This window comes from Sceloporus occidentalis, unplaced genomic scaffold (genome assembly GCF_023333645.1).
Source record: "Sceloporus occidentalis isolate IW3139 unplaced genomic scaffold, rSceOcc1.0.p SCAF_9, whole genome shotgun sequence".
NCBI classification, from domain to species: Eukaryota; Metazoa; Chordata; class Lepidosauria; order Squamata; family Phrynosomatidae; genus Sceloporus; species Sceloporus occidentalis.
The window spans coordinates 37,769,250-37,781,517 of record NW_028316989.1 but is presented as its reverse complement, the minus strand read 5'-3'; the positions used below and the strand labels follow the sequence as shown (position 1 = coordinate 37,781,517).

Below are 12,268 nucleotides of genomic sequence, written 5' to 3'. Positions count from 1 at the left end.
TTTGGCCTCTTAAAATGCATGTGTCATTTAAACAGCATAGCTCCAAAGCGACCCAGCCGAAGCAACTGTCTGTTCGGGCCCTACATTTCTTCCAGAGAGCCTGCACCCAACTCATAAAGCAGTTTGAAATGAAATTGAGTAGTAACCAGTGAACCTCTGTATAACTGGCTCCAGTTAATAGTTGGCCTGCAGTATTTTGATCCAACACTTTTTGAACATAATCCTACATTGCTGATTGATCGTGCACAATTTTACTTTTAGCATGTCACTGAAGAAGAGTTGTGAGATACAAAACATGTTTGTATGTCTATTGAACCTCTGGCACAGTGGTAGCTGGTGTCTTTCATTTCAGTGGGCTAGGTAATCCACTCCAGATTTTAATCCAGCCTTTAATGTGAGCAAGATAAGGATCCGTACTTAAACATCACATGGGAATGGTCACCACCCTACTGAAGAGAACCAATTCCATCTCTCTTGTCTCCTCTTTGGAAGAATGCACTTTTGCCAGCAGGCTTCCGACAGAAGGATCAGACCAGTAAACCTGCCACAGGACCCTTTGACCGAGAACGGCTGTTGTCCTACTTAGAGAAGCAAGCTCTGGAGCACGAGGACAGAGAAGACTTTGTACCCTTCACAGGAGAAAAGAAAGGTACATTTTTATTATGCATGTTGGAGCACTAGAACAACGATACAGAGCAATGTATATGCTATGTAATTTCTTCCTGCAGTTGCCCTGAGAAAGATCAATGTCATGTTTCGTGTTTAACCTACCCAGGACAATTACTTTTCATCTGTAGTATCCTTTTTAAATCAGTATCTGTTTTTCTCCTTGCTTTCTTTCCTAGATTTTACTGTGATGTTTAGCAAGAGTGATTTCAGGGGTCTTATTAATGATAGTTCAGTTAAAAGGACAACTCATTATGCTGCTACTGTTTAAAACAAGAGGCAAACTCAGTGATGGGAAGAAGTAGGAAAAGGAAGTGAAACGCAAATGCTCTGCTGCTCTTATTCAAATCACTTGTGTGACATGCATTGCACATGAAAAGGATCAGCCTTCTTAGAGGGGAAATACTCATATGTCACTTACTCCCAATGTCTTTGCCTTTGTAAATCAAGCAATCATTTGAACACATGTTTTCTGCTGCCTACTACAAGGACAGTCCTAGAGAGATGGGTTTATTAGCTGGTGCCTAGCTTCTCTGGTGAGGAGTCTCTCCATACCTAACTAACTTGGCTGTTCCTTGGATGGCAGGTAGACAATGTAGAACTAGGGCTTTATCTGAAACCTTACCAATGTGACTGGACTCACCAGAGCTTGCTGTCAGTTTTTTGATATAGATATAAAAAACCCAAGGTTCAGCCCAGCAGCAATGCAAGTCTTTCTGCAGGATTTGTATACTGAACTTTCTAGGCCAATACCTCTCCAAGATGGCTTGTTCTCTGTGTGTCTGTCTTAAAACCACTATTTTCCAGCTGGTTGTTTTGTCTTGGTATAAAGCCTCCATTGAAACAATGAAAGCACCCTCTTTCAGGGTTCACTTGAAGTGCCTATCCAAAATCAGATGAACTCTGAAGAGGATGAAGGAAAATCAAATGTAGGGTATTTCTCTCCAAATAGCAATATTTACCAGACAATGCAAAGCTAGCTTCCCTCTTCCATGTACAACTTGTTTTCTCAATCTTTGAAGTCTCACCTTCTTCCCTCTTCTTCCCTTTGAGCCATGCATCACCTGTAAAGACTTGTGTTGCTAACATACAAATGAGCCTGGCGCGATGATGGGAAGCCCTCCAGGCTGTTATGCAAGATGAAGCTACTCATTCAAAGCTGGCAGAAAAGTGACAATTGTTGCATAAGGGTTAGGCGTGAGCAGTGCTGGCGGAACAACTGAGCTGCGTGGTGTTTCTGACCGCAGGCTTTATTTTGGCAGACCCTGCAGTGTACATGCTTGTGGGATGATTATTTGGAAAGCTTAGCAGCTTGATTCTTCTTGGAACGGTGCTCTTTTGGGCTATGTTGCCATTTTCACTCATTGAAAGGAAGCTGAGACAGCAGGGATATTTCTGTATTGCACCATTATAGGAGTTTGATACTAATTTAACTATCACAGTTCCTTCCTATGGCATCCTGAGGTTATAGTTTGGTGAGGTACTTTGACATCATTAGTAAGTTTGTGTGTATGTATTGGCACTTCTTGGAGTTATCAAAAGAAAAAAGAAAAGTCGGAGTTGCATGCGTCATCTCAGAGAGAGAGAGGTGGAAAGAATACTGGAGGCATGATATTCGAAGCCAATCTTTCTAATTCTTCCTAGAAATGCCTGCAGTTATATTTCTCCCGACTTTCTTCATCTAACCCAGTTTATTTGCCTTGTGTTTGAAACAGATTGCTTCACTTGGGAATTCTTGAACAATAAAAATCTATCCAACGCCAACCAGCTGGCTGGGAGATGAAGATTCAGTGGGTGGGGATAGTTCTTTATATATGTTAAAAGTCAGATGTATGGTTTTGATTAGAATGCAGAACATGCTGGGGTTGTGTGTTGTGGGTGTGGAGAGAAAAAGGATTCTAAGCTTTACTGGCAGAATCCAAGAAACAAAATCCAGGGTCTCTATCTTAGCAATTGCTTACCTCTTTCTAGGGAAGGTTGTTTGACCACTGCTTGTGATTTCTTTTAGACTCAGAAATAAATGCCAATGGATTCAAATGGATTACAACCCTAACTCAGGCTCTCTCAGCCCCATCCTGCCTGCGTTCATGATTACCATACTGTAGAAATATTATTATTGGACTATGATTCTGGAAAACAGAGTCCAAATCTCCGCTTGGGCACAGAAACCCACTGAGTGACCTTGGGCAAGTCACACGCTCTTAGCCTCAGAGGAAGACAGACACAAAAAAACCCCCTCTCTGAACAAATCTTGTCAAGATCTTGTTCACCTTCCCCATAAGAACACAGGATGGCAACAGCCTACAGAAAAATCACAAATTGCACAGATGTAAATTCAAAAGTTGCTATATTTAAAAATCATACATTAGAAATGTCTATTAAAATACAGCAAAAGCAATATGTAGAAGTAGTTGTAAAAGACAAAACCTTGGTTATATTCAGGAACCTTTACAGCTAGATTGAGACATTGAAAAACAAGAGTGTGGGGGGGAAACTGTTTGGTAAAGTGGAAAGCAGTACGGAAAGAGGGAAAACACACTATAAGTGGACTGATTCAGTCAAGGAAGCCACAGACCTGAGTTTGCAAGATCTGAACTGGACAGTTGATGATTTGAGTTCTTGGATGTCTCTCATTCATAGGGTCACTATAAGTCAAAGTCAACTTGATAATAATATAATAATAATATAATTTATTTATATTCCACCTTTCCCAGGGGAATCAAGGCAAATTACAACAATTATAACAATAAAACATCAAGAATAAACAAATAATAACAACAAAGGTGACACAGCTGACTAACCCAGTCTTGTGAAAAAATCTGGACCAGAAGCAGGGGATGGATCCTTTAACTGCTCTAGGCTTTTGTACAAAAGCAAAGCAAAGCAACCTTGTGGTGCTGCAAAGAGCGGGGTTGTGTGGGCCAAATTCATAACATTTGAAATCCCTGTTGTATCTGTTGGCTGTTTTTTCATGAGAAGAATTTGGTGTGCATCACACAAAGCCAAGGAACTTGGCAAACACAGTGTAAAACTTAAGAAATCTTTGATGGCTTCATTTGGCAAAGAAATACCTCTCTCTCTTGCTGTACTGGACTTTCTTAAAAGTGCAAGAGTCCTATTTTTGTTATTACTGGAGTCAGTGGTGCAAGTTAGGTAATTTTACATTGTGGATGTAATGGTTTTATGGTCAGAATTATTGGGGGCGGAGGAGGTTCTTTGTAGAACATAATTCACTTCTAAAACGTGGTCCTTCTTTCTCATTCTTCTGAGTGGGAACCATTTGGGATGTTGAATCTGTCTATACCTGAAATCCTAATCATATGGTTTATTTGGTTGGACCATTTGTATACCATCCTTGGTTATAGGTATCCTATGACAGTTGGTTTACAGTTGAAACCAATGAAATACAAATAAAACAGCAAAGAAAAATAATTAAAAGTGATCCAAGTGGACTACACAAAATAAAACTTAATAGTATTTAAAGTATAAGATATTATTAAAAGGCCTGGGAGAATAAAACAGACAAGGATGATGATGATCCTCATCCTCATCTTTATTTGAATCTTGCCTTTTCCCCAGCACTGGGATTCAAGGCAGCTTGCACATTAAAACACAAGATTGTTAAAATATACCAAAGGTCAACATGAAATGGAATTAAACTGTCAAAAGCTATCATCAACAACAATTGAAAACTTAAAAACGATAAAGATAGTAGAATTAAAAACAGCACAGTCCTTTATCATGAGCCTTTTATTTTAAAATATTCAGTTTTGAAAACTTGTCAGAATAATAGTTAAATAAATCTTTGCCTGAAGATGAAAAGATAGCAAACCTGGAGCTAGTATAGCCTCTTCAGACGTTCCAGAGCTTAAGGGCAGCCACTGAGAAGGTCCTATAAAAGATAGTAGAATAAGTGCACACATGCAGTGGGACACTTGAATGAACATGCATAGGAGTGTGCTATGAATTTTACGATTGGGCATACAACCATACAGTTTGTTCTGCTTTATTTATCTAGTGTATATACTGCCTAATCAGCAAAGGCCTTTGAGGTAATTTACAATAATATACATTAACAAAAAATAAGCAAAACAACTAAAAGAATAAAACAGCTAATCCCAACATTAAAATATTAAGGTCTTAAATTTGGCAGCAAAACTGTACATTTAAAAACTTTTAAATAAAGATGAAATGCCTTGCAGGAAAGAAAGATCTTGGATTGGCATCTAAATCCGCACAGTAAGAAGGTCAGACAGATCTCTTTAGGGAGCCCATGCCACAGATGAGACCATCATGCAGATAGACCCCATCTCACTAATGGCATCTAGAGGGGAATAACATATGGAGAAAAGCTGATCCTAAGCCACTTAGGGCTTTGAAGATCTGTAGTTTAGAGGATCATATCATCGTAGGGTTTTCAAGGTACAGGCCATTAGAGGTTCACATTGGAAAAGATGATAATGCTTGTTAAAATAGAAGGCATTAGGAAAAGACCACAGTACAAACATCAGGAAAGGTACAAAATCCCACAAATAAGCTTTTGATTCTCTAGAACTTTTCTTTTAAGCATAATACGGCAGCCACCTTGGGTAGAAGGTATTGGAGTTCTTCTGTGAAGTACTGGAGATCATAACTCTTTGGGCCATGAAGCCTGCCCTTCACTCCCTAAGCTTGCCTGTTGCCTTTAGACACAATGGAGGATGCTGTTCTGTTATGTACAGGTCTTCATCATTTACATATCTGGTAATAAGTGTCAGAAAATTGATTATGACAATGCAAAATAAATTTTATGGCCTTCTGAAAATTGAAGAGACACTCTATTGTTGACTGTTTAAAGATGGATTATCAGTGTTGATTCATGTTAAGTCTGAAAAGCAGAGAAAGGCATCTCCATTCTTGATCATCATCAAAGATCATCATTATTAATTTACTTGTACATGCTGACATTTCCAGATTTTGGACATCTTATCTAACACAAATAGATAATCCTTCTTTTCTTGACAGCTACAAGAACAAGATCTCTGTGTTAAGATGAAAAAAAAATGTTCCAATATCAATTATATGGTGGTGTTTTTTTAAGGAAAAGTGTTTATCCCAAAAGAAAGACCAATAGAAACCCATACAGAGGAGAAGGTGACTTTGGATCCAGAATTAGAAGAAGCCTTGGCCAGTGCTTCAGATACAGAGCTGTATGACCTAGCAGGTTTGTTGTTATCTTAAAACTATTGATTCTTTTTGATTTCTTTTTATCAGCAGTTGCAGATGTTTCAGTCATCCCGATATGGATGGTATTGCTCTGGATTTTTTTTAAAGTGGTGAACTCTTTTGTTACCATCCCAGCTCCTTCAACTGTCTCCACATCCTTCAACTTTGCAGTTTGAGCGAGTAATGGCCACTTCTGCTGAGGACTTTGGCATCTGATCTACAAGTTCATTTTTACCTCTCATCTGTTTGTAGCCAAAAACACCCCTGTTCACCATGCACACCCCTGCCCTAGAGGGATGTAAAGCAGTTTTATTATACCGTTACTTTGACCAAACCTCTGACAGCAGAGAACACATTAAAGAGAAGTGAGTTGTGATGAACTGCACAGTTGTTCAGAGCAAGGCATTTAGTTTTGTGGCACCTATTATATGGAATACCCTTCTCTTTGAAACCGGACAGTTTTCAGTAATTTTTCATTTTAGATGCGTGTTGTCCAACCTGCCATTATTCTATGAATAACACATTGTATTTTAGTTTATGTATTATGTACTGTATATTGTTTTTAACAATTATTATTGCACTGTGCACTGTTGGTTTGAAATGTTCAGTTCCAAATCATTTAGCAAATATGTGTAAATATTTAGTCAATCGTTTTTTGTGGGTTTTTCTGGCTATGTGGCCATGTTCTGGAATAATTTATTCCTGATATTTCACCTGTGGCTGGCATGTTCAGGGAAGAGACTATGCCACAGATGCAGGTAAACATTAGGAATAAATTCTTCCAGAACATGGCCACATAGCCCGAAAAAACCCACAAAAAAATTATGGCTGCCGGCCATGAAAGCCTTCGACTTTAAATTTAATCAGTCATTCTTCCACTTTGGGTCCTTTTGATCTTTGGTTGCTGCTTATGGCCCTTGGCCCTTGCTTGGCCTGGACAATGCCCCCTTGCCTTTAGTCCCATGAAATAGCCCCATGAAACTCAGCCACCTCAGGCCTTTCTTCTGCTAAATCTTGGCTGATAACACACTTCTAACACGTAAACTACTGTTATGTAGGAAATCTGCATGAAACATGCAAGGCATTATGTCTGATAACTGCATATGTGTCCTTTACACTGCATATTTATATAGTGCACATGCACACTGTCAGTAAACAGCATGACACATGCACACTGAGGGAAATATACATAAGTGTGCAACAGATATGCTTTCATCCTTTTTCCTATGTGGAGGTGACACTGTATATAAGAAACGCCTGGCATCTGAAGCAGTCTTCAGAGTACCGAGATTCAATTGTAGACACACATTGCAAATGTAGCATGACTAAATAGTGACAGACAAATTTTCTATGCGCTTTGTTCTTTAGAACAAAGCAAGGGTGGCAAGGTATAGACATCTAGATGTTACTGCACTTCAACTCCCAGTGTTTATTATAATTAGCCAAGATGGCTATGGCTGATAGCAGTTATAGCCCAATAATATCTGGAGAGCCATTATTTGCCCTCTGCTGTTCCAAACGGACTTTCACTAACCATCTGATCCCTTTCTTTTATGTAGACATTATCAATGAACAAAGAAACCAAAGCCTGCTGCTTTGATTTCAAAGCCAAGAGAGCTTGTAAGGAGTGTGTTTCTTTCTAATATTTCATTGTATCCTATTCTGTTTTGGGGCTTCTAGCTGTTCTTGGAGTACACAACTTGGTGAACAACCCCAAGTTTGATGAAGGAACCACTGGTAAAGATGGCAAAGGAATCGTGAAAAGTAAGTAGAGGTATTTCCCTAATGACTTGCATGCACACAGCCAAAGCAAGGGAGCTTATTAGACAGCTAAGGGACTTTTCATATGGCACAGTTACAGCACTAAGATTCCACTTTAACTGCCATAGCAACATCCTGTGGAATCTTGGGATTAGCAGTTTTGGGCACCCTCTTCTAACTGTATTTGACTCTGTCTGATATGAAGCAGTAGGACACTAGGATGAGTGCAGCTAATCTCTTGGGATGGTCTCTTTACAGTCAAATCTGGAGACAGGTTTAGGCCCTGGAACTGGCAAATCATGTCCATTGAAGTCACATCAGGTTGCTTTACGTTATATTGGTGGTGGTTAACCCACAGAATAATAAATTCCAGTGGATGAAAATCCAGCTTCCTTAAGCATAATAGGATCTTCCTGTTCAGCAGTTAAATCCAATGTTATCATCCAGCTGCAGTCATAAGTCATACAAGCTTGTATACTGCCTCATTCTACTGCCTCATTCTTTTGCATGTGCAGAGCAGAATTCAGTTATTAACATAATAATGGAGCTGATTTAGTTCTGAGTAAACATGGGTAAGATTACACCACCTATTTCTTTGACATCAATGGAGCTTATTCCTAACTCCTTTTAGATCCAGGCCTCTGTGTGTGTGTGTGTGTGTGAAGCCTATGCAAAATTGAAGGAAATTCCAGTTGTCTTTTATAATAGAGCAGGCTCTTCTTATTAGTGGACTTGCCATCTGTTGATTTGAGCTTCCACAGACGACAAGCCTGTTGTTATTAATGGGGGCATGTGCACACGGCCACATGCACATTGTGCCACCATAAGAAACGATGGGACTTGAAGTCCCACTTTTTTGTTATCTGCGCAGGGTCCAGAACAGACCCTCCCCCTCGCAGATACAAAGTGACGACCATAAAATTGCCCATAGGAGAGGGGGAAATTATGGAAGCAAATCTGCAGTTTTACTTCTACTATATCGAGGCTCTTCTCCCCCTTCCTCAGCAGGTGGTGAGTATGCAACAACCATCAAACTGCTTACGTTGCTAATTCATGTTCCTCTGTGATTATTATTGTTAGTTTTGCAGAAGTCCACCACTTCAGCACGATGAATCTGTTAAGCTATATTCCTGCCATGCATTTAGTGACTAGGAATTTGCACTGTCAGGCAACTTTGTTCCAAAAACAACACTTCTCCCACTGCAAGCCAGTTCTGTGTTGTTTTCTTTAATTTGAATGGATGTGTCTCAGAAGTTCTAGTGACTTTTGAAGCAAGATTTAAAATATAGGAGGCCCCAAGAGATATACAAGAAGAGAAGTGTCAGTGTGTTTCCCTGGTTGAACTGAAGAAGACCTGTGTTCAAATCAGCATACAGCCTTCTTGTAGCTCGCTGGGCAATTTGTCTGTATCAACCTACCACAAGGCTGTTGTGATGATAACATTTTTTTTCTTTTTTATTAAAAAAAATTATTGTGATGATAAGATAATTAAGGAAGGAAGATGAGCCATGCACCTCACCCACAGCGTCTTTATAAGGGCAGAATTTTAAATAATATAAGGAACAAATAACAGCTACTGCTAATTGCTTATGAGAGAAAGCATAGACATGGTTAAGAAGTTATCTTAGGTTGTGTTAGAATTAAAATAGTTGTTGCTGTTTATAAAATCTGGAGTGTATTAGTTCTAAATATCCTAAAGAAACAGAAGCATGAAAAGGTTAACTATCCATTCCTCATTAGTCCTTTTTCTGTTTCCAGTGAGCCTATTCTCACATTGCACCAAGAGTGGTTTACACAACCAAACCAGAATCCTTATCGTCCATGTGTATGTTGTGTGCCTTCAAGTTGTTTCTGATTTATGGCAACTTTAAGGTGAACCTATCATGGGGTTTTCTTGGGAAGATTTGTTCAGAGGAGCTTTGCCATTGCCTTCTCCTGAGGCTGAGAGTGGGTGACTTGTCCAGTGGGTTTCATGGCCGAGAGGGAATCGAACCCTGGTCTCCAGAGTCGTAGTTCAGCAGGATGCCATAAATGCCTCCCATTCATGGCATCCTGTAAGAGAAAGTCCATAATCTTTATTTTCCTTTTTGCAAGCAAGGAGACAACTCCACTTTGCATGAATCTGCATCACGTGACTTGCCTTGGATTCAATTCTCCCTCGATTCGGAAGGGCAACAGAAGGGCAACCAGGTGTGATAAAACATTCATGTTATGATGTGAATTCGCATAGCTGAACCAGGAGTCACCCCAGATCTGAGCTCCAAAAAGCCCCGTGTGATAATCCATAGCCACAAAAGGATGATTTGCATGGTTTGTGTATTTTCTCCCCATATAGTGGGCTTAAGAATCCAGGTTTTAAGCAGAGGGAGTCTAAGGAGATTTAGCACATGGAGAAAAAAACCCAAAATAGATTCAGGATTGCAAACTCAAAAGCAGGTATTATAAATTTGCTGCCACCAAGCGACTACAACCCAGGTCCCAGCTGCGTTCAACCGGCCGCTTTGCAAAGACAGAAAGCTCCTGTTTTTGTAAAGCGGCTAGCTGAGTGCGGCTGGGACCCAGCTTGTAGTTGCCCAGCAGCAGCGATTTTACAAGCGTAATACCTACTTTTGAGTTTGCAATCCTGAATTACTTTGGATCTTTTACTCCATGCAATAATCTCCTAAGTGATTACTTTGTTAAATGGATACTATTTGTGTCAGACTCTATCGGAACCAGAGTTTTTGTTCCCACTACAACTGGGAATTGGCACAATACAGTTAAGAGGAATGTGTCAGTGCTGATTGTTGGTGTTTGAGTGATTCACTGGTGCTATTGTTTGCATTTGTGTTTGCAAACACTTCATGCCCCATTTGCTCCATTTCTATATTTTCTGCAGTCATAATATATGTGCTGCATAAATCTATAGTGGAGGATAATATCTATAGTGGAGGATAATATGTCATATTGTTTTTAATGGACTCAATAATACAAAAATGTGTTACTATTTAAGGTGCCAGAGGACTCCGCTTGAGTTTATTCCTGCTGAAATAGGAAAACACAATTACCCCTCTGGAATTTCTCTTCAATTTGTACTTGGCCTGGAGGTCTTTAGCTGTAGGAAGTCTAAACTTCCAACTAGTAGCAGGTTGGGTGGTCTAAGCCTACTATTCATATCACCAGTCTGACACTTAAGAATATTAATTGCAAATGGATGTACAAAACTGGGGGCTTTAAAAATCTTAAACCTGCTTCTCTATACCACTTGTGGCTAGCAGCACTGAGAACTGTGTCTATTTAAAGATGCATCTGCACTGCAGAAATACTCTAGTTTGGCACCATTTTAATTGCCATGGTTCAATGATATGGAATTCTAAGAATTGTAGTTTTGTGAGATATTTAGCTTTCTCTGTCAGGGACCACTGGTGCTAAAACAAACTACAAATCCCAGAATTCTGTAGCATTGAGCTACAGTTAATATGGTGTCAAACTGGATTATTTCTGAAGATGTGGATGAAGATTCAATGCAGATGCAGCCTAAGTGAAGCAACTCAAAGACTTGATAAACTATGGGCTGGCAGAGGGAACAGTTTTGATGGTTACCCTGTACGCAATGTGCAGATGTAGCGATTTCATAACCACTAACTGGATTCACAAATCGACCATTAGTGTAAGAGAAAGACAGTGGGAAGGGATCTTTCTCACAAATCAATGTCTATTCCCTAGTTAAGAACAGTATAGTTTTCTAGAATAGGGAATCCCTTGTTTCTCTCTTTCTGTTGTGATTTTTTTCATAATGAGAATGAGAATTTGATTATCTTGCACCAGAGGATTTAGTGGTGATTTGTGGTTAAGCTCCTGGCAGTGATGGACTTAATCCCTAACATCACATTCCCAAATGTCACAGAGGAACCATGTTCAGTTCAGTTCAACTCAAGAGGAATTGTGGGGAACTGAAAAGGGCAGACTGATTTAAAATAAGAAGCCAAAACCAGGCTCTTGTGTGCATATAATTTGATTTTATTTGTCATCAAGAAACGTTGAGTTATGGAGATGTTTTGAATGAGAGGTCTCCAATTCACCCTGTTGTCTAGAGCCTTGCTCAAGTCTTGCAAACTCAGGGCAGCTGTGGCCTCCTTGAATGAGTCTCTCCATCTATAAAGTGCTATTCCTCTTTTCCTACTACCTTCTAAGCATCATCTCAAGCATTATTGTCTTTTCTAGTGAGTTTTGTCTTCTCGTGATATGGCCAGAGTACAACAGCATTAGTTTAGTCATTGTGGCTTCTAGGGAGAGTTTAGACCTGATTTGCTCCAGGAGCCATTTATTTGTCTCACCTCTTCAAGGGAGACATCATTCAAGTGATTATTCTAATACTAGTTATGAGTAAATGATACCCCAAGACATAACTGGTTTGTTTTCCCCCCAACAGACATAGTCAAAGGTGAAAAAGTCAAGCCAGTTTTTGAGGAACCACCTAACCCAACAAATGTTGAAGCCACTCTGCAAAAAATTAAGGCAAATGATCCTACTCTCCTGGAAGTCAATCTGAATAACATTAAGGTACTCCTGTCAGCATTGCTAATTCCAATGTGCCCCAGCTGTTTGCACAATATTACAATAACTGTGATTTGTGAAGTCGAAGGTGTTCAAATTG

At 39.5% G+C, this 12,268-nt stretch overlaps 1 protein-coding gene across 2 annotated transcripts in view; it reads left to right on the top strand.

The window, feature by feature from the left end:
• The window catches only part of LOC149307295 (tropomodulin-2), a 39,435-nt gene that overhangs the window by 18,449 nt on the left and 8,718 nt on the right, over positions 1-12,268 (top strand). For both annotated transcript variants that reach the window (XM_089538833.1, XM_089538834.1), the window contains exons 3-6: positions 493-649; positions 5,747-5,869; positions 7,552-7,635; positions 12,044-12,174. In XM_089538833.1, the coding sequence (XP_089394959.1) occupies positions 493-649; positions 5,747-5,869; positions 7,552-7,635; positions 12,044-12,174 (495 nt within the window). The remainder of the gene's footprint in view (positions 1-492; positions 650-5,746; positions 5,870-7,551; positions 7,636-12,043; positions 12,175-12,268) is intronic.